Source organism: Gracilinanus agilis, chromosome 1 (assembly GCF_016433145.1).
Source record: "Gracilinanus agilis isolate LMUSP501 chromosome 1, AgileGrace, whole genome shotgun sequence".
Classification (NCBI taxonomy): Eukaryota; Metazoa; Chordata; class Mammalia; order Didelphimorphia; family Didelphidae; genus Gracilinanus; species Gracilinanus agilis.
Genome location: NC_058130.1, coordinates 787,313,280 through 787,336,430, shown reverse-complemented (window position 1 = coordinate 787,336,430; position 23,151 = coordinate 787,313,280). Strand labels below are relative to the sequence as shown.

At 39.6% G+C, this 23,151-nt stretch overlaps 1 protein-coding gene across 1 annotated transcript; it reads left to right on the top strand.

The window, feature by feature from the left end:
* The first annotated feature begins 2,637 nt into the window (after positions 1-2,637).
* LOC123232470 (vomeronasal type-2 receptor 26-like) lies at positions 2,638-17,423 on the top strand. The gene is made up of 6 exons (XM_044658927.1): positions 2,638-2,732; positions 4,032-4,323; positions 7,013-7,816; positions 9,930-10,157; positions 12,429-12,552; positions 16,528-17,423. Exons 2-6 carry the CDS (start codon positions 4,288-4,290, stop codon positions 17,421-17,423), a joined length of 2,088 nt encoding a protein of 695 aa, XP_044514862.1. The 5' UTR covers positions 2,638-2,732; positions 4,032-4,287.
* Positions 17,424-23,151: the final 5,728 nt, after the last annotated feature.

Sequence of the window (23,151 nt, the reverse complement as noted above, 5' to 3'; positions counted from 1 at the left end):
TTGAATAAATATCAATTCCACATGATTTTTTAGCAATTTATTTATGAAATAGAGGAGAGAGTGAAAGTAGAGAAAATGAGAAGAGGGTATAGTAAGAGATCTAGCTTAAAAAACTAGATTATGTAGTCAAGTCTTGGCTTTACTCCATCAGGGCTTCAGTGGCCCTAACCAGAGAGCCTAAAAGTCAAATAACTAGGGTTTCAGCCACAAGGGTCACTCCAGAGGCTAGCACCTCCAGGGAAGCTAAGGAAGTCAGTGTTTTTCACTCACCATGTTGTAGCCATAAGGAGAAATTTAATAACAGTCTCACCAAGGTCTCAGGTCCAGTAAGCAGCATCTCTAACTCGAACTCCAGCTCCAAGAAACAAACAAGAACTTCCTCAGAGGAAGTTGTCACTCCCTTATAAAGGTGCTTCTTTTGCATCACTTCCTGTGTCTTCCTTCTATTTTACGTGTACCAATCACAAGAAAGGCTTTGCTTAGGATTGCCCGGGGGCAGTCCATCAATTCTGATTCATCACCCACTCTTGCACACATTGGTTAAAGACTTCCACTATTTGAAAATTAAGTGGGATGTTTAAACTTTTGGTGATTTTATCTAAAAACGGGCAGGGTAGGATTAATGTGATCATCACACACCTGACATTACCTGGTCCACTGAGATAAACACAGGGTCAGCAAAGTCTATGAAGATGGGCTGGCTAGAAGCCAAAAGACTAGAGCTCAGGTGCTCTGGCTCTGTTAGGTGAGATAGAGATCTGGGTCCTGGGCAGCTCACACAGAGTAGGCAGAAATAATGATAAAGGCAAGAAACAGGTCACAGGATCTGGGTAGGATCAGGGATGACTTCTTGAGATTCAGGAACCTCCATGGGGGGGGGGGGGGAGGAATTCAGCTTCTTTCTCCAGCTGAATCCAAAGGTGGCTACATGAAGTCCTGCTCTCATTGGTGTCCAGAGATCAACTGACCCCTTTGGAATCTCAGTTTCTCCTCTTATCAGTCCCTACCATTCCAGAACCTGACCCGTTTGGTTCCATCAGTGTGCCAACTACTCTTACAAATCAACATGCAATGCCCGAACCCTCTTTCTTTCTATTTTCTTTTAATAATTGATAAGAATTTTGGGCCCTTGTTGGGCATTCTGGGAAGAAGAGGACTATAAGTATAATTCTAGAAAACGAGTAGACTTACTTCTAGAAAATCAGAACTAAGAAGGAATGGTAGCTGAGCTCAGACACTGTTAAAGATTACTAATGCATCAAGGGGTCATAGTGACTGCAGGCATCATGAGTAACATGGTAGGCAGGGCTACTATTGCCACTGGCAATGTGAACATAGAGGCATTAAAGAAGATATATTCTGTTCATAAAACTTCCCAAAGGGAACAACTTCTGGGTTGCTGAGCCTACTTGTAGGATGATCCAAGCTTGGCTGGGAAAAGACTGAGTTTGCTGGGAAAGATACTCTTAGTTGTCATTTAGTTGAAGTTCTTGAACATGGCACAACTCTCTGACCTTCTCCACACCATGGAGAACTTGGATTTGTACTCCTGCTTCCAAATGGATTTGAGAGGAGAAACTTTTGCCTAACATGGTCAGAAAGCAAGCCTCAATGGCACTTCATGAATTCTCCTCCTGTTCCCTACATTGTAACACTCTTTTATGTATTATATTCCCCCACTCAATTAAAAGATCCGAGATGGCAGATATTAACTGGATTGCTTCTATTTCTATCCCCAGGCTTTATCACAGAGTCTGTCACACATAAAGAACTTGATAAATTTCATTCTGTCTACCTATCTCTCTACAACACCTGCCTAGCAATCTGTGCTCCCTGATTCTATTTTTGATAATAAAAAGATTTCCATACTTGCAAATCACATCAGGTACTCCCATATACATGACGGAGAAAAGCCATAGGCTAGAGCTCCTGATTCAAGTACCCTGGTATCAGGATGACTAGTATCTTTACCATGGGAAATAAAATCCAAAACACAAAAAGTATTTAACTAGAAAGGTACTTCTGTACTGTAGCCTCCATTGGGAACAAGAAAAAGATAGTCTAAAACATTTTATAATTGTTTTTTCCTTGGATGCAGAGACTCAGCTGGAGGTGCTCCAGGCAGTTTTATCCCCAGAGTTCTTCATGGACCAAGACTTCCCTGTGGAGACTGGAGTGGGAGTGGTCCCTAACAGTGTCTAACAACAAGGGTGCCAGGAGACAGAACAAAACTTAAAAGCTAAGAAAACTATAAAACCATCATTTTGTCTTGCAACATTGCCCTTGACTTGGTCATGGGCCTGACGAATGCCCCATTGTGTTTCTTCAGGTGTAGCAGACAGAGCAGAGCATGAGCATCTAATAAAGGACAGACCATTTCTGATGCTGGACAGTTCCTCACAAGTCCATGATAAAGGCAGTTAATTTTGCTCTAGTCTGAGTGGGTTTTCTCTACCTTGAATTTGGCTAATCTTCAGGGCAATGTTGCTCCATATCCAAAAAAGTATTTTTCAACCGCTCTCTTCTTTTATCCTCTCTCTGCTGCTACAGCTACCAAGATCTGAGCACAGCACGGAAAGCCTCTCCTGCTTCCACCAGATCAATCCCATAGTTTCTCAAGATGGGGACCTGGTAATTGGGATCTTTTTATCCTTATTCTCAGTTGAAGTAAACAGTGCAACAGGAGCAAAACTGTTTGAAAGTCCTCCTAACAAAGCTTGTAAGCCTTATCAGTAAGTGCCTCTCTATCTGTGTGACATCCTTTTTCCTGTGATGATTACAAAGAGATCTTTAGTGATGGACCAAAAGACAGGCGCATACAACATGATTCAATAGAGATTTCCTCTCCCTTATTGTCTCTTAATTCTTTTACATCCTTCACAGTTTTCCTTATGTTTCATTGACCTTCAGAGTTAAACAGAAAAAGCTGTTTTCTTCTATTTCTTCCTCTTCATTCAGTTGCAAATACCCATACCCAAAAATGTCAGTCCTAAGTATGTTCAGGCTTGTATTGTTTTGAATCCCCATTCCTGACCTAATATTGACATTTAAGAATGGAAGTGGACTCTAAGACTCCTGGAATTCTGTTAATACTCTAAAGTTTTGAGCCCTCTGTTCCTTTTATATCATTGGGCAGACTTAGTAGTGTTGAGTGTACTAAAATTGGGCAGGGAGATTGACCCCATCTATAAGAATGAAAGTTCTCATATTTCCTTTCTACGTATTTCCTTACTACACTGGATATATTTTAAAACATTGCCATGAATACCTGAGGTCTCTTCTTTATGTTTGGACTCTTGGTTGAAGCCCTGCTTATTGGTTTTCTATTCTTTTCAGTATGAGTACAGGAAGGGAAAAAAGTGAGGAGGTAGGAAAATCTGAGCCTGAACCTAATTTTTCATCAGATATATGAGAGAGGAGCAAATTAAGACTCTGGGAGCCCAAACGTGTAGTTCCTCCTATTCTATCCTCACATCTATGTGAACTGGTTTCGATAATTCATTTCCTTCCCTTGAAATGGCACCTTCCCCAAAGACCCATGTGGCAAAATCATGCTCACATTTCATGAACCAAGATGCCCTCCATGAAGCCTTTCCTTATTTCTTCATGAGGATGGGACCTAACCTCTACTCTAGTTTCTTAGATATCAAGCCAATATCACCTGTACCGCCTTGAATTACATTTATTGGTATATTTATTTTCTCTCCCATTATACAATAGTTCTTCTAGGGTCAAGAGACATTCGATGTCCTACAGGATCTAGGTGGATCTGGATTATCCATATCTATTGTTGGAATGAGGGAGTAACTCAGGCAAACAGAGTCACATAAAAGCTTAAGGCCAATAGTCCTCACTATCTCTGGAATCACAAGAAAGGAAGAATATAGGAACAAGGGACATGGACAGGGCTATTTTTACTATTAATTAAATGAGCTGAAAAACTGGTTGAGACCTTAGGTTGAGACCTTTTCCTTCTGAAAAGTATTCTTTTTGTTGGTTTTCTTAATATTCTATGGCACTCACCCCTATAGGTGGCTCCACAAAAATTACCAGCAGGCTCTGACTCTACTGTTTGCTGTAGAGGAGATTAACAGAGATCCCCATCTGTTGCCCAACATTTCCCTGGGATTCCACCTCTACAACACCTACCACAGTGATGAGAGAACCTTGGAGAGCTCCCTGAAGTGGCTATCTGGGCAAAGCCAGCTCATTCCTAACTACAGCTGCAGGAAGCAGGACAAGTCTGTGGCTGTTATTGGAGGAGTCAACTCAGCTCTCTCTGTCCAGATGGGGACAATACTCGACCTCTATAAGTTTCCACAGGTGAGTGATTTTCACCTTGACTATGCCTTTCTCTATGCATTTATCCACCAAAAAATTACTATTATATTATTATTTATAACTTAACAGCAACAACAATAATTAACACTTATCAAGTGCTTTAAAGTTTTTAATGTGTCTCATAAAAATGCTGTTACTGTTCCTCACAGAAAGCCTCTCAAATGTTATTAAAAGCCTAATTTTACAGAAGAGGATACTGAGAGTGAGAAACATTAAGTTACTTGTCCGGGATCATACAGCTAAGAAGTTCCTGTGGCAGAATTTGATCTCAGGTCTTTTTGACACCACTTAAATCCTCTTGTCATGGCATCTTTAACATGCCTCAATCATCAGGGAAGTTAAACTTCTCCTAGAGCATCACCCAAATTATAAACCAAGAATAGAATTGGAGCCATTTAGATTCCAGTTCATGAAAGTATCTGATAGGTAACGTGGATAAACTTGCCAATTACACAGATGATGTCACTAAAAATTGGAAAGGTTAAAATATTTACTCACAATTACATAATTCACTGGTGCAGAAGTAGGGATTAAAGTTTACAAGCCTTGAATTCCAGGTGAAAGACTGATCAGTCTGTTACATCTCACTCTCTGTGTTTTATCTTTTGAAATTTTTAGTCCAATAATGTTCAGCCTTAATTCATTGAGAAGAGTGGTATGTACAAAAAAAGAATGGAACATGAGCACATGGTAAGCCTATCTATAATGCTGTATTAAGAGAATCATAAGTAACTTTATGAAAATGCAGGTGCAGGCGTAAATTCATGGCATTGCTCACAAATAGGTAATTAACTTTATTAATGATTACAAAAGACACTACTATACTGGCTGTATGAGGAAACTTTTCAGAAGGCAGCTCACCATTTAAAGACCAGAAAAGGTCTTCTAGGAAAACTGGCTTTGCAAGTGGGTTAATATTCTTTTCAGCCTGGCTGCATAGTGAATATTGTCATTGTGTGTCTGATATATAACTGATTGTTTTGTTAGTCTGGAACCCAAAACGGAAGTAGGGATGGCTTCATGGAACAAAAATAAAGGAAAATGTGAGTCTTTGATTTAAATGAACTGGAGACCAGTATTTAGTCTGGAATTACTCCTATTAAAAGAGCAATGACTGGAAGCCTCTATTTCTATCCTTACTCCTATTTTTAAAACTTTCACAGCTTCTCAATACTGTTCATCTCTAATCTCTCTACACACACAAGTTCAGGATTTAGAGGCCTTGGAGTATCAGCTCTGGGAGTTTTGTGGTTTCACTAGAATTGGGATTTCAGAGAGTTCTGGTCATACACTTGAAGACCAGGGAAGAAACAAAAAACTGCAAGCTCAAAGGGAACAGAGATTACCTCTTTATTGGGATTTGGAAACCAAAGTGAGAACCATGTGAAGAATTCATCTTGCATTTTTGTTAGCCAGAATACATGCTACTGCATAAGGTCCCAGATAGAGAAGAGTCAGAATGGTGCATCCATTTTAGGTTAGTTCTTCCTTGATCCTGACAGGAGAGAAGGAATGCATCTGCTTTCAGAAATTGTTAGGTTCAGCAGATTGGTCAATATGACAGGAAAGGAAAATAATAAATGTTGGTGGGGATGTGGCAAAATTGGGACATTAATACACTGTTGGTAGAGCTGTGAATTGAACAAACATTTTGGAAGGCAATTTGGAATCATGTCCAAAGGGCTTTAAAAGAATGCCTACTCTTTGACTCAGCAATGCCACTACTAGATTTGTAGTCCAAAGAGATAATCATGAAAAATGTTTCTACAAAAATATTTATAGTGCTCTCTGGTGGCAAAAAAACTGGAAAATGAGAGGGTGTCCCTCAATAGGGGAATGGCTGTGGTATATGATGGTGATATAATTCTATTGTGCAATAAGGAACAGTAAACTGCCTGATTTCCATATAAGCTGGAAAGACCTCCATGAACTGATGCAGAGCAAAATGAGCACATAGATAACATTTATGTCTTCTGAAAATTGCCTGTACATTTCCCTTAACCATTTATCAGTTGGGCAATGGTTCTTATTTTTGTAAATTTGATTCAGTTCTCTATATTTTAGAGAAAGAAGACCTTTATCAGAGAAATTTCCTATAAATTTTTCCTAGTTTCAGTGCCTTCCTTTATTAGCCCTGTTTTTTACTACTCCTCATTCTCTCCTTCTATTGCCCTCCTAATTCCCTGTAAAGAAACAAATATTATTAAACATAATTGTTTATATACATACTTACTTCCTTGATCCAAATCATATGAGTGAAGTACTGTTGCATTCCCTCAAAATTTTATGCTGCAATATAAAAGCTCTTCAGTGTGTACCTCTTTTATGTGAAATAATTTATTCCATTCTTTCTCTACCTTCTCCCTATTCTTAGTGCATTTCTTACTCTTATTCATTATTTTTTATCATTCAAACAATATTAACACATTCCCACAATGTCTGTCTGTAGGAAATCCTGCCACTGGACCACATCACTGTCCCTTTGAAGACTCAGAGAGAGGGATAAATAGAGAGATTTTCAGAGACTAAAATGCCACTTAAACTAAACCATAGACTGAAATTGGCTTCACCTTTTCTGTCAACAAAAACGACCCATTTCCTAATTACATTTTGCTTCAGTTCTCTTAGCACCACTGTGGGACAAACTGATTCCTGTTTCTTTCTCTTCCAGATCAGCTATGGCCCCTTCGATTCCATTCTTAGTGACAAGGTCCAGTTTCCTTCCCTCTATCAGATGGCCCCCAAAGACAATTCTCTTCCCCAAGGTGTTGTCCACTTAATGGTATATTTTAAATGGAACTGGATAGGACTGGTTGTTTCAGATGATATGAGAGGTGAAAAATTCCTCTGGGAAATAAGAGGGGAAATGGTAAAGAGAGGTGTTTGTGTGTCCTTTACAGAAAAAATCCCTGTCAGTGAAAGAACTCATATGGAATCACATGATACCTTCATGCCCAGGATAATAACATCAACAGCCAGAGTGATTATCGTCCATGGTGACACAGATTCATTAATGATTTTGAGACACTCACAATTGCCAATAGTCCAAATAGAGAGGGTGTGGATTGCCACATCTCACTGGGACATTACTATGAGACCCCTCTATAGTCAAGGTCATGCTTTCCATGGGTCTCTCACATTTTCATACTTGACAAGAGAAATTCCTGGATTCAAGACTTTTCTTAAGACAGTTACTCCTTCAAAATATCCAGCTGATGCTTTACTTAGGGGATTCTGGCTCTCTGCTTTTAGGTGTCCTGATCAACCAGAATACCCACAACAAGAAATATGTTCACCAAATGCTTCCTTAGAAACTTTGCCTCTGTGCTCTTTTGATATGACCATGTCAGGCTTCAGTTACACTATCTACAATACTGTCTATGCTGTGGCTTGGGCTCTCCATGAAATATCTATAAGAAAATCAGAGAAAAGATCGATGGTAAACGAAGAATATTTAGAAACTTATTCATGGCAGGTAATCAAATGTGTGGACACTTCTTAGCTATGATGCATTGGCAGTATATTTTGGGTATTAATTATATGGAATGGAGAATGAATTCCTTTCCAAATCCCTAATTCTCTGAATAGACTTTCCTCACAGATTGTATTGTTAATTTCCAGCACTTGTGAGTTGTCATTTGAAGAATTTCTGTTTCTTTCACAGTCGTGGAGCTGGAAATGACCTCTGGTTCCATCGAGTAGTCATTCATGTGGCCTGGACTGGAACTGCTTTCACAACATAACAACTTTGTCAGTGTACTTCTAGTCAGGAATAATCTATCATCTCTCAATATTACATTTTGTGGCAACTTTAATTGTTGAAAAAGCATTTTGATTAGCCTCTGAGGGGCTGATTTGGATATAAAATGTACCACCCTGGCTGACAGCAAAATAATAGCCAGTTTTGAGGACTTCTCTTCCTGCTAGTGAATAATTTTCTCATTAATTCTCATTCTGAGCTCTAAAGGAATCATGACTATGTTAGGATTCTTCCTCACAAATTATCAGTGAGGCACATATTCCCATGAAGAATTAACTCTGTACCCTCGTCCAGTTTATAAATGAACTGGAAATTCTTCTTTTCCTATAGGTTTTTAAACATCTCTTTTATCAGGTCCTGGCTTAGACAAGCGTGGATCTTATTAACTATACATCAATACATTATAATAAGAGCATAACAAAAATAATGCAGAGAAATATTTTAATCACATATCTCTGATGAAAAAATATTTTGGGTAAAATCTCCTTTAGCCATTAATAGAAACTATTAATTTTTCACCATTATGGAAAGAGAGTTCCACCAGTCCACTCTCTCCAGATATCAGTCTCAAAAACTCTCAAGATGTCATTAAAGTCTGAGGTAAACTGAATTATCTCAAACTTCTCTTGAGACTTTTCATGACAATTATGTGATCCAGTCTGTTAGGAAAGAAGGTACATTGGCCCTTTCTATGACTCTCACAGGTTGTCTTACTTTTAAGCTTCTTTTTACCTTAGAGCAACTAAATTGAATCTCTGATTCCATTCCCTTACACAACTCAGTAACAGAATTCTTAGCTCTGTGGGAGGGGTAATAGAAAGTAGTGCTCCATCCTAATAAAAACCAAAACTGAATTATGTTTTTATTATTCATTTTATTCTTGAAGCTATCCTATATAACAAGGGGTGAGCATGTAATGGTCACTCATAGGCTTGATCACAATGCTGATTACCATGGACACTTGAACCTATTCTGTTTCTCTGACTTTGGCTACTTGCCTTGAAATACACAGGTTACCTTCTGCCGTCATAAACTCATCATTTTTTGACAGAATTAGCTCAGACACCCAATCACCATCAGGAGTGCTACAGATCAGAAGTCCTGGACTTAATGATCCACCACCCTCAGCTTTCCTAACAACAGAAATTATAGGCATATGCCATATTATCTAGTAATAGTTTCTCTTTCCCTTTTAGCCATTGCTGTTAGTTTAGTCTTCTGGACGAGTTGGACATTAAAAAATTATTCTTCCGTGTGACCTCCATTCAGACCTAGAATGACCATCATGTTGGCTTCCCTTTTTCTTTTCTAGGATAAGCACCTCTTGTTCTTAAAATTATCCATGAATTAAACACTTATTAAGCACTTATAATGTGTTTACATTCTGTGGATATGAAGAGAGGCAAAAAACCAGGCTCTACCCTAAAATACAAACAAATAATTTGCAAAATGAATTGGAAAAACAGGAAAGAATTAACAGAGAAGCACTAGAATTAAAAGAGGGTTGAAAAATTTTCCTCTACAAGATGAGATTTTAGGCAGAAGTTAAAGAAACCAGGGAATCTAGTTGGTTTAGATGAATAGGGAGAACAAATTTCAGAGATGTCACAAAAGTGAGATCAACAGACATTGGCAAGGGAATAGATAAAGGGGTTGAGAGATACTGAGGCATCAAGGCTGAAAATGAAAATAGGAATCTTGGAGACTGCAGAACTCCAAAAAGCCACAAAACAAACCCAGTATCTCTCATATAACTCATAGATTGTACTTCAATGGGAGCCCATCCCTCAGGTACTACCCATTAAGTAGGATTTCTCTTCCCTTTCAGCTTCACTCTTTCTTAAAGGAAACCCAATTTACCAACAGTGCTGGTGACCAGGTGTTTGTGGATGAGAAAAGACGATCTGAGGCTCAATATGCCATTATGAACTATGTGTTCTTTCCGAATGAAACTGATGGTCTGGTAAAAGTGGGGCAGTTTGTCCCTAAAGCTGAAGTTGGTCAAGATTTCACAATCTGTGAGGATGCCATAGTGTGGGACTGGAGGGATTCAAAGGTCAGAAGTATTTTAGATGTTAGATTGATACTTCTAATCACAAGAACAATCCTTGCCCTATTTGATTACTCCTTATTGCTTATATTTACAATAGTAGACAACCAATGATTATAATAAAATTATAGACCAAGATAATGAAGTAATCTCACAGACTATCTAAGTCTGTTGTCTTCCTCTTTATATATGAGGAAACTCATGCTCAGGGAAGGGAAGTGATTTTTTTTTTCAAGATGATACGGGCAATGGGCATACTTAGGGGAATTTATTCTTATTGTTATCATTAAGTCAAGTCACTCTATGTGACCCTATGTACTCTGTCCATGGATTTTCTTGGCAAAGAAATGACATGGTTGGCCTTTTCTTCCTCCAGAGTGTCCCTATTTTACATGCAAAAAACTGAGGAAAATAATGGTTAACTGACTTCCACAGGGTAACATAGCTAGTAAGTATCTGAAGCCCAATTTGAAAACAGATTTTCCTAACCCTAAGGTTAGGTCTCTATCCATTGCATTCTCAGTGCCAAACCCTTACTGCTCTTCTACCGTGGAAGCAATACACAGTACAGATTTCAGGGCAAAAGATAAGTTTTTTTTTAAAGTTACAAGTAATTGACTGGAAAATGAAAAGAAAAGAAAAATATTTCTGGAATAATGGTGGGTGGATTTTCTCTTTGGACACGGCCCTTCAGTAGTCCAATTTTTTTTATCTCCTCAATATGTTTTAGAAGCCACTTATTTTTCCAAAAAATACTTTTCCTTTTATATTCATGTCTTTTTACTTTAACTTAATATTTCTTATTGTCTCATAAAGTCAATAGCTTCTGTTTAGTCTAAAGTTATTTTTGGAGTTTGTGTCATGGGCAAAGTTGTGTACCTCTTCTTCAATCTGTTTAATCACTGTGCAATTCATTCCTGGAAATCTGTCATTTCTTTTTCAATTTTTCCTCTATTACATAGATTTCCATTAAGGAAAACATTTTAGTTATTTAGAAAATTCTTGCTTCATCTCTTTCAAGAATTCTATGTGAGTTTACAGCAAATCTGCATTTTTCTTTCAGTCTTTTTTGTTATGTTTTGTAGTTTTCTTCTGGGTTGTGTCTTCAACATCCATATTATTCAAATGAAATTGTATTCCAGCATTCTCTTATTTGTTTGATCATTCTTCTGGTCCACTTCTTAACTTGGACTTGTCTCATGTTCACATCAACTCTAGACACTTCTGAAGGAAATGTTCAGAATAGTAATCTTGCTGTTTTCTGGGGAATATTGATTTCATTGTTATGTCAGGTTAAGGAAGGTGAGGCTATAAAGACTACAGTGTTTTAAAAATGGTCTGATTCTGGATAAAGGCAGTTTACTCTCCCATCCTCCCAACATTGCTCTGAACTCTCCTACTTTTTGACCTATATTTGGATTTAAGCAACACTAGAATGATTCAGATAATGTCAACCATTTGGGAAGCTTTGCTGATTTGGAATGATAGAATTGCAGCATCTATTGGGTAAGGGAATCCTGCCCTCCTTATTCCTCTGTAGCCCTCAGATTGGGATAGAAACTGGTGCTGAGCCCCTGCTCTGCACTAAGGATTTGAGCCACAATGTTACCATTTTTTACAGAAAGTGCTCCTCTCATAGAACAACATAGAGAGTCTAAGATGAATCCTTATCCCAGAAATTCATCCATGTGCACACTTTCTCTTTCTCATTGCACCCTGGATCTGTGATTCAAAGTATGTTAGTGGTCTTGGTAGGAGTCTAGGACCTGCTCTTTCCCTGCTGTATAGTCTCATATGTTATGACATAAGCTAGACAAACCCCTGTCCTAGTTTCTATAGTCCCTTCTGTCATTTTCTTTTTTCTTTTTTCCCAAATTATATCTCTTATATAAAATGACTATTTTAGAAAATATTTTTCATGAAAAATATATATAAAAGGGAGGGACAAGGGAAGGGGCATTTATCCTGCACCTAATCTGTTCCAAGTTGTTTTATCAATACGATTTTATCCTCCCAACAACCGTTTGAGGTATTGTTATTAATTCCATTTGAATGTTTAATAATCTCTGAAAGACAAACTGATTTTCCCAGGGCCACACAGCAAATATTTTTCAGATCTTCTTAACTCCAACTTAATATTCCATCTACACCACAAATTACCTGTCTATGGAGTGGCTTTCAAGCAGAGGCACATAGATAAGATTTCTTTTTCTGCCTCAAACATCAGCAGCTCTCAGTTAAAGATGGGTATATCACATTTTACTGTTATTCTCTTAGGTTCCCCGTTCAGTATGTAGTGAGAGTTGTTGTCCCGGATTTAGGAAGATGCCTTTGGAGGGGCAGCCTACCTGCTGCTTTGACTGCTCTCCATGCCCAGAAGGAGAAATTTCCAGTCAAAAGGGTAAGTTATAGAAAATAAGTGATATGTTATTCTTGTACACTCACCTACAACCCCCAGGACCATCACTGTCAGAGGAAGTGAGTGTATGAGGCCAAAGAAAACCCAAGAAATATCCTGAAATAAGTAATCATAGAAAAGGTCCTTTCATTTCATGACACAATGAGAAGTGTGATCTATGGGGATAAAATAATTTGATATCTTATTTGTTTGATGAACTAAAATTTATCCTTATTCTAGTCCTGTCTAGAGCTTATGTATGTATCTACACATACACACACACACACACACACACACACACACACACACACACACACACACTGTGCTGAANACACACACACACACACACACACACACACACACACACACACACACACACATTCTGTGCTGAAGTGGAAGTCCTGGTTGAGGTCATCCCAAGAAGCAGAGTTCCAGTTCAGCAGGAAATCAAAGGTGATGATTGAAATGAGGCAGTTTGAATATTTCAGGATATGCAGCATTGTTTAGTTTGAGTGATTTAAGGTGAGATGTTTAGTCTAAGATCAGTCTGCAAAGGTCTTTAAAACAAGTTGATTTTATGTTCAAATACCTAGCAGTAACCATCTCCACTGCACACACCTCTTCAAGGGAATGGGATCTTCTCTTGATGCTGTGCTGCTCTCCATCATTACAACCCCTGGGACTGGGGTGTGAGAGTCCAAGAGTATCTGGAAGAGCAGATTTGTGCTGGAAGAGATGAAATTTTTCAGGATTTGTATGTTAGATTAAGGATGCTAATATCAGGCACCAGAAGTATGATAGCCACAAAAATAAGGAAAGGGGAAGAGAATAATTAAGTCTTCCCCACAGTTCTTCTGATACCAAAATAAGGGACACAACCTGGAAGCTTTGGTGAATTACTGCTACCCTCATCAAGATGTTCTTTCTTCCTTTTCCCTTCTCCCTTTCTCTGTTCTGTCTCTCCTTCTGCTTATGTCTCTAACATTTTATCCATCTCTGTCTCTGTCTCTTTCCCTCTATCTCTCTGTCTCCATTTGCTTTGCTCCTATTTCCCTACCTCTATTTCCTTTCCTCATGCTTCTCTTCTTTTTCTCACTATTTCACCACCCCTTCTTCCTCACTCTCAGTTTTTGCAATTTCCAGGAATGATCCACTTCCAAACTGAATTTTTCTGGACTTTGTATGTGGCTTCAACTATGATTCTTAACAAGTGTGTATGTCCATCCAAAAATGAAAATCTCTATTGTAGGACAAGGAAAAAACAACACTTTCTCTCTAGGACTACAATTCTAAGAATTCATATAGTTAGGTTTTAGAACTTCTCAACTTCTGCCCACAGAGTAAAAATCTCTAGATGCTTCTGGAGAAAAGGAGAGTTTGGTAAGAGGTACTCAACAATGGAAACACATTGACCCTGCTTTCCAAATGACTTGAAGATAAAGTATGTATTGTAATTCCACTCTATTGATTGCTGAATAACTTTTCAAAAAGCAAGGCATACATACTCTCTTAAGATACTTCTTGATTTGACTGGGAGAACTAGTCCTTCTGCTGAATTTCAGAGGTATTCTCCTGAGTTGATAAGGTCCTTCAGGTACAATTCTTGGTGGAGCACATTATACTGTTTTCATCCTACTCTGGAGCTTTATAAATATTTCTAGGATAAGTCTAGAGCCCATCAGGAGGTTTTGGCTTCACTCTATACATTGCTCTAATTTATGGATCTGTTTTCAGAGGAACATCTGCTCATGACTGAACCAGTATTGAAGCCAAGCAGGGTCTTCAGAGATCATCTCTTACACACATTTTATTTCCAACATGAAATCCAGAGAAATTAAATGATGCTCTGAGGTTACCAATGGGCCATCCACAGACTGATACTCATTGCTTCTAACAATCCAATATTCTACTCATGTCTCACATTTAATCCACAGAGTGACACAGAAAAGTCAGACACACTAGAGAATCCTAAAGCAGCAAGCCTTTAACTTGGCATAATTAAGATAATTATAAGGATAGAGGCTGGGACTAGATGGACCTGTGACATCACTGCTAAAGGGAACTCGCCAATTAGGAACTGCCTCTTACATTTCAGGGTATCATCTAAAGTCAACCTTATTGCCTTATACTGTTCTAGAACCCTGAGGAGTTGGGTTACTTCCATGGAATTACAAGAAAATAAGTTTCAGAGGGAGGAATTGAAGCCAGGTCCTTTTTTTTGCATTCAGCCATCAACTACATCACATTGAATATGGAGTGACATAAGGAAATGAATAAATTCAGGAGATCAAGGAATGGGGCAAAGTTAGGATGAGTAAATATACACTTGGAACACAATATTTGGGAGTCAATACATCATCTCATCTGGGAAAAGACTAGATGCTAATGACTTGCCCATTGGTATTATATTTGAGCCTTGCCTTAGACTTTTTCCAAGTTAAGATAGAAAGGAAAAAGAGGAAAGTAGAGAAAAGACTGACTCTATGACAAGTTCCTAGAATGTAGACAAAGACTCTTCCATACATTAGTCTCTCCTACTGCTTTGCTGTGGAAACACATTGGACTCCTCCCTGCAATCAGGGATATTTATTGGTTATTGATAATGATTATAATTATTGTTGTTATTGGAATTAGTATTTATATAGTGTGATTTGATTTTTTGCTTTATCTGGGCTATTTTGCTTGAACCACACCACAATTACATGAGGTGTTATTTTTCCTATTTTACTGGTATTGAAACTAAGACAAAGATGAAGTGATTTGCTCATAGTCACATAATTAGTAAGTGTCTAACGTAATATTTGAAGTTAGGCATTCCTGACTCTGAATCCTATAGCTGATTCATGTTGCAATTTATGTACTTAGACTTTATAATAAAATGATAGGGTTTTTGGAGGGACTTCTGACACCATCAGACAAGTCTATTGAGATTTTCACTTTTCTAATGTCACAGAGGCAATTCAATTCAGAATTTAGGGCCTGTTTGAGACCTGAAAGATTCAAGTTATAGAAAACCATAAAAGGGAGAGGAAGAGGCAAGAAGGAAGAAAGGGAATGTTTGGGGAAGAGATTACCTGCTGAAAGCAAGATGGTTCTAGAGGTCCAGAGAAGGTTGAAGGAATGCCAATTGTGGGGTAAATTTCAAAAATTTCGTAGATATGAATGAGAGGTTTAAAACAGGGTCAATTGACTATTCCAAAGCAAGTGAAAGACAATAAAATCTATGAGCCAATGAGAATTTAGGTTGATGCTCCCTGATTAAGCCATACTACTAAGATATTATGGAATTGAATATATCATGGAAAGGCTTCAATTTCCTGAGCATTAACAGGATGACCAGTTACAAAGCAAAAGAGGATTTGTCATAAGAAATATGGATATGCAATAAATCATCAATCAGTTTCTCGATAGTCACATGTGACAGGCTGGTGATCTCAATGGTGGTGATACAACACCAAAATGGAAATAATTCCTGAATTCAGAGAGCTTCCATTCACATGGAGGAGACAATATGTACAAGCATCTACAGAATATGTATAAAACTCACACTTATTCAATATGGGAGGAGGTGAACCAAAAGCTGGGATGAATGAAGAAAGATTAATACAGCAGTCTTTTGCTAGAGTTGTTGATGCACAATACAACAAAACCACACAGAACTGATCTTTACATTTGATACTAACGGCTTCCAGTTTCCAAGTTTATTGGACTAGGAGAATAAATTAAAAGGAACAGTTGACATCAGTCAAGAAAAAGGAATACAGAGAATAGATGTGATCTAAGACCTAAGATCTAAGACTAGCCAATTATAATATTGGGTCTAGCCTTAGGTGTCATGTTATTTACTGAAGACGTTGAATCTCAGTAAAACCTCTGGAGTTAGACGGAGGTGTTGTAGCTAGCTCGCCTATTTCCTATATCTGGGTATAGGAATAATTCTTTGAACCTAAACTTTGAATCCTTCCTTGTCTCTTGCAGATGCAGAACATTGTACAAAGTGCCCAGAGAATGAATATCCAAATAAGCAGAGAGATCGCTGCCTCCCCAAAGTTGTCACCTTCCTGAATGTGAAAGAACCTTTGGGGATGACTTTGGTCTTCATGGCTATCTCCTTCTCTTTACTGACAGCTCTGGTTCTGGGGGTCTTTGTGAAATTCCAAAACACTCCCATAGTCAAAGCCAATAACAGGACTCTCAGCTATACTCTCCTCATCTCTCTTACTTTCTGTTTCCTTTGCTCCCTGCTCTTCATTGGCCATCCTACCCCTGCCACCTGTCTCCTGCAACAAACAGTATTTGGAGTTGTCTTCACGGTGGCTGTTTCCTCCATTTTGGCCAAAACCATCATAGTGGTTGTGGCTTTCAAGGGTATCAAGCCAGGGAGCAGGATACGCATGTTCATACATCCTAGAGTGTCTGTCTATGTTGTCCTCATTTGCTCAGGGTTGCAAGTGATTTTCTGTAGCATTTGGTTGGGAACCTCCCCCCCCTTTCCAGAGGCAGACACACACTCTCAATATGGCCACATCATCCTTAAATGCAATGAGGGTTCTGCCTTTGCCTTTCACTCTGTGTTGGGCTACATGGCCCTTCTGGCTCTGGGAAGCTTTGCTGTAGCTTTTCTGGCCAGGAACCTGCCTGATACCTTCAATGAAGCCAAGTTCATCACCTTCAGCATGCTGGTGTTCTGCAGTGTCTGGGCATCTTTTCTGCCCACATATCAGAGCACCAAAGGGAAGGCCATGGTGATTGTGGAGATCTTCTCCATCTTGGCCTCCAGTGCTGGGCTACTGGGCTGCATCTTTATTCCTAAATGTTATGTGATTCTCCTGAAGCCAGACAGAAATACCCAGGGACAGATCAAGAACAAATGAAATTCCAGAGGCAAGATTTTTTCTGGAGCACAACCTTATACATTCTGTTCCTGGAATGATAGGCTTGAAGAATAATCCACATTCATTAGCATAGTCATATTTATCTGTTTGCATGATGTTTGAACACTAATTAGTATATCATGACATTCACTGTGGATATTTTCCAAGTTCCCCTCTCATACATGGTCTGTATCCCCAAATTTTGATGACAACTGCTGTTTTGACCATTTTGATGCTAATTTTGATGCTGCTGCTACCAATGCGTTGGGTTCAATCTGTCCTTTTATGCCATCTTGGCTTTCTCATTGTTATTGTTATTAAACAAGTTTGAATATTTTATATATTTTTAAACCCTTGTACTTCAGTGTATTGTCTCATAGGTGGAAGATTGGTAAGGGTGGGCAATGAGGGTCAAGTGACTTGCCCAGGGTCACACAGCTGGGAAGTGGCTGAGGCTGGGTTTGAACCTAGGACCTCCTGTCTCTAGGCCTGACTCTCACTCCACTGAGGTACCCAGCTGCCCCCAATTTTTATATTTCTTTATTCTTTTATGTACCTTGAGTTTTAATCCCTCTGTGTTTCCTCAGTGGTCCAAGAACCTTACCCTCTCGTTCTTCACCTATACTCCTCCCACAAGGGCCACCCCCCAACCAAGAGAGACATCATCCTCTTTGGGACAGAGAGGGTTAACACAAAGTCGAGAGTGATATTCTCTTCCAAGGTGTCCTTACTGGGGGTGGGAATTGGGAACAAAAGTGACTCCAACTGAAAGCTCAGATTTTCAGGGGCCAAAACTGTGGGATTTTCCTAGAAAAGCCATAAGACACAGTCATTGTGGCGGGGGCTACAGAGATGTATGAGAGCCACACAACTAAATAAACTCAGAAAAAACAAATTATGAACTCCTAATTAAATAACAAATTAGAAAAAATTCTAAGAAATAGAAGGGTGCATCAATGGAATAGATAAGGGGTAAATGACCTCAGCAATCACATGTTTGGTAAACCCAAAGATCCCAGGTTTTGGGATAAGAATCCACTATTTGACAAAAACTGCTGGGAAAATTGGAAATAATTAGGTATGTACCAATTTCATATACCTTATACCAAGTTAACGTCAGAATGGGTATATGATTTAGATATGAAAGATTTTTATATAAGTGAATTAGGATAATAAAGAATAGATTGTTGTGCTCCGTCCAGATCCTGATTGCAAGGATGAATCCACTCCAACAATGTAATGGCAAAAGGAACTTTAATGCTAGCTCAATTTAGGGTCCAGGTGACCAGAATCTGAGGTGCCTACCTGGACCCCATTGTGAGGGAAGCATGAGCTTTTAAGCTAGATGCAGGGTGTACACAAATCTCCCGGAGCCTAGTTACATTGTGCCACAATGAACATTCTGTTGTTAGTAACTATGGATTCTTGAAAAAGTCCCTGCCTGGAAAGTCCCTAGCTTGTGGTTGCTTAGTTCCTGTGTCATAACTTTGGGATCCTAAAAGATTATCTGTCATATCTATAGAGAAGGGAAGACTTTATGATCAAACAATAGACAGAAATTATTCAAGAAGTAAAAATGATAGTTTTGAATATGAAAAATTTCAAAGCTTTTGTGCAAACAAAATCAATGTAACCAACATTAGAAAGGGAACACCAAACTGGAAGACACGTTTCTGGTCCACTTTTCATTCAAATCTCACCTATGGCTCCAAGAAGTTGAAACATATACAGCAACCACACCCCAGTAAAACCATCTGACAAAAAGGTAATCATGTACCACACAGCCATTGCTGAATTGCGGATGGGGTTTTCCCCAAACATATTCAGACTTCTCCCCTGGAATGGGTGGATGAGAAGAATCTGTTTCATGGACTATGAAGGTAGGTGAAGCAGGTTCTGCCCAGAGCTTACAAGTTGGTCAGACATCAGGGAAGCCAAGGTCAGTCATCCACTGTGTCCTTGGCCATCACTAGTCCTCTTAACTTTTGCCTTCCCCATGAACTTTAGTGACTCTGAAAGAGAAAATGAAGGTGATGACTTTGTATGAATCCAACTCACTAAAATACAAGTCCTGCACAAGTCAAGACATTACCTAGTAATGCCATTGATCCTCAAGTAAAAAATGAAAGACAAAGAACAACAGAGAAAACAGAGTGGAATATGAGCTTGAGCTAGAAGAAACAGAAGAAGATGCCTCCAACCCCAGAAATATCCCTATATTCCTAGGGGAAGATGGAATCTTACTTGGAGAAAAAAAAACACCTCAACTCTAAAAGCAGGAGTTGAGCTAAGGATGACCCTCCCTTCAATGGACTCTATATGAGGATTCATCCAGTACTGGCTTTTCTGATCGGGAGTGAATTTTGAATTCATCTAGTCTGCTTGGGCTCCTACATATCTCTGACTAAAACCATCTAACTTGGCAGAGTCAGAATAAAATGCATTGCATCATTGTCAGTCCATACTTGCCACTTATCTGTATTTGGGTAGTATTAGAATTTCTCATTGGTGGGCAGCCTAATTCAAATCGAGGAATTCCAGTTTATGGAAGAGATAATGGATCTGCTTGTTACTCAGTCTTTTACAGGACAAGCAAAGGGTTTCATATATCCAACCTTAATTTAGTACAAGTTGGCCTCCAGAGTTCTCCAAGCAGGCGTCTTTCCATACAACAGAAGGCTGGCACTGCTAAGGAGTGAACAACCCTGATAGACACGTGAAAAAGTCGACTTGAAGATAGTTGGGTACCTGAAACTTTGTTTTAATCTGACTCTCCAAGTATCACCCAAAGGCTGGTGGGTCTTCAGACTCCTCTGTATTTTTAGTTGGTCTACATCCTTCCTCTTCAGGGTTAAGCTCCACTGAAGACACCAAATGATTTAAAAGAGCTCCAGAAGTCTTGAGAAATGGTAAAGAGCACCCATGAAGTCAGAGGAAAGTGGGGCAGCAAGAGAGCTCAGTGGAGAGAGCCTGGCCTAGAGCTGGGAAATCCAGGGCTCAAATGTGGCTTTAGATACTTCTTACCTGAGTGACCCTGGACAAGTCACTTAACCCCAGTTGCCTAGCCCTTACCACTGTTCTGCCTTGGAACAGATACGTAGTACTGATTTTAAGATCAAAGGTAAGAGGTTTTAAGAGAAAAAATCAGAGTGAAGGGCTGAGATCTCAAAGAATCTTTCAATATGTCGATGTCCCTTGCGTTTACTCTAGAAATGTGTTCACATTCATTATGACTCCATGTGACCCCCATCCTTTGAGAGGCTCTGGAGTTTAATGGAGAAGGAGATGACAAAGTCAGAGCTGGGCATCAGAGAGATTCCTTTGGGAGCTGAATGGAGGCTGGGTGGGAGTGAGGGGAGACTCAGGGCAGACAGAACCAGCAGCAGGGCTGAGGCCATGAGGTCCTGTACTTGAGGGGAGGCAGTGTCAGAGGAGAGAAGAGGGGTGAGGGGTATCAGTGATATGGGGGACAGAAGGATGGCACAGTGAATGAAGAGGTGGCCTGGGAGTCAGAAATTCTCATCTCCCCGAAGTCAAATCTGACATCAGACAGAGCTGGGGAGCCAATCCCCAGACATCCTCAGCCAAAAAGAGTCTGGGGCTCTTTTTCTTCCTCCCTGGATATGGGTGAGGAGAGCTGAGCTGGGAGTCTGAGGATGGAGGGAGGACACAGGTTTCCCTGTATGAGGCCAGGAAGGAGGACATCTGTTCTGTCCTTTGGGATTTCTATTTCTTGTTTAATATGAAGGCCACTGGGGAGAGTTACTCCTGATGAAGATCAGAAATGAGGATTGATGAGCTACTGGGTGACCAAGTAGCAGAGGCCATGAAGAATTGTATCCAGCCTAGTAGCAAGAAATGACTCCAGGGAGCCGGCCAATGATCTTTGGAAAAAGGATTGATCCTGTGGTCAGACCTGATTCGGAAGGAAAATAAGGTGGGGATGGACATAAAGTCCAAAGTGGTTTTAGTTGAAGGACATTATCTCCAATGCACTGGATTGTAGAGGGGAAAATATTGAAACTTCTTTATTTTCTATATTATCTCAATAAATATAATTTTATAGAAACAAATTGTGTTCATTAACTCATTAGATTTGTTACAGAGGGGAGACAGAACTGAATGGGAGCCTGAGCTGTGATAAGTAGAAAAAGAGAAGCCAAAGACTCAGGAAAAACCCTCAGAACCCTGAGAGCAAATAAAGACTCTTGTTTGGGAGGTGGGATATAGGTCCTCACATCCTTGTCCAGCACTGGCTTTCCTGGTCAAGAATCATCAGGAGGAATTCTTGATCCCTTGTGTCCCATCCCATTATCTGGACAACATTATCTGTCACACATGATACGGTCAAAGATAGCTGAGAACTTGTTTTCAATCCTCTTTAGCTATTGGTTGCAGGTTTGGATGGAGTCATTCATGTGTCTCATTCTTGCTCAGGCCTCAGCCGGCCAAGGAAGCTTTCCAGCCTCCAGTAGGAGAAAATGAAGATCTGCCTCAGGGATGGTGATCTGCAATGGATCCTCAAAGAGAGATTAGAGAATGGTAAAAAGAGAGCAAGACACAGAAACTGACTTGGGAAGAGAGGAGGGGACCCATATGAAGGGATGTTGCTGAAGTGGTGGGAGAGCAGATCCTTGGCCATCTCCAGAAGTCAGACCATGGTGGTACCCAAGTGGCCTGGTGGATAGAGTACCGGAACAGAACCTAGAAGACTTGTGTTCAAGTATTGCTACAGACATTGAAAGGTTTTATGACCCTGGCCTTGGCCAAGTCAATTCACCTCTATCTACAATGGTTTTCTCACCTGAATAACAGGCATAATATTAATACTTTCCTCATGAGGTCATTATTGGGATAATGAGATATTTGTAAAATGTTTTCTAAAATTTAAAAATATAAAAAGGCTATTTATTACTCTCATCATCATTATTATTAATTCTAATGCAGGCTCCTACTACAGATAGCAGCCCATACCATTCTTCCCCAAGAGTTTAGGGAAGCACAATCATCCACTTCTTATATCATTTCATCATTTTCTATACCTAGACATGCCTCCTCTCTTTCTCTTTCCACAGGAGTCTGTGGAATATCCTCCAGTATTTAGGGATAGTCTGAGCCCCCTTTCCCTGCTCCACACTCCATTCCCTCAACAACGAATGAACAAGTCTTTGGATTTTCTCCTTCTCTGAGATGCTTCCCTCAAAGGAAACATGGCAGATCCCTTCATTGCTAGCCAGGTTAACATTCTCAGGTATGGAGAAGAGATTGGATTTGGTCATCCATCCACAACATTAGTTCAACCTCATGATGGCAGAAGCACAAACTGAGCTCCTAGGGGACCTGAAGTTCTAGGTGAACACTAGGCAAGCACCACAGGCCTTGCCAGAGGCTTGGTCCTAGGACCTTTGAGTTGAGAGAAGGTCAGGCTTCTATTTTATCTGTGAAACCTGTTTTAGAAGAAGGGATTCCTCCAGGCACACCATTAGCACTACTTCCTGGAGGAGAACCTGGAGGAGACTCTGATCCTTCATAGGGCTGTCTATATAAGTGTGATAACATCCCTCCTCCCTTCTCTGTCTTACTTGGATCCCACTGTCAGAAGGATGGAGATTTGACAGAAGCAGGGACAAAGTTAAGGAAAGGAAGATGTCAAGTGAAGGCTAAAGGAAAATGTAGGTGAGTGATAGACAAGACTCAGAGCTAAAGCCCAGTCAGATCTCCAATATCA

Excerpts from the sequence above, each read along its gene's own strand:
- LOC123232470 (XM_044658927.1), top strand. The coding sequence starts at position 4,288 with ATGGGGACAATACTCGACCTCTATAAGTTTCCACAG. Across the intron at positions 7,817-9,929 it reads TAGAAACTTATTCATGGCAG|CTTCACTCTTTCTTAAAGGA; the intron begins GTAATCAAATGT and ends CTTCCCTTTCAG. Across the intron at positions 10,158-12,428 it reads GGGACTGGAGGGATTCAAAG|GTTCCCCGTTCAGTATGTAG; the intron begins GTCAGAAGTATT and ends TTATTCTCTTAG.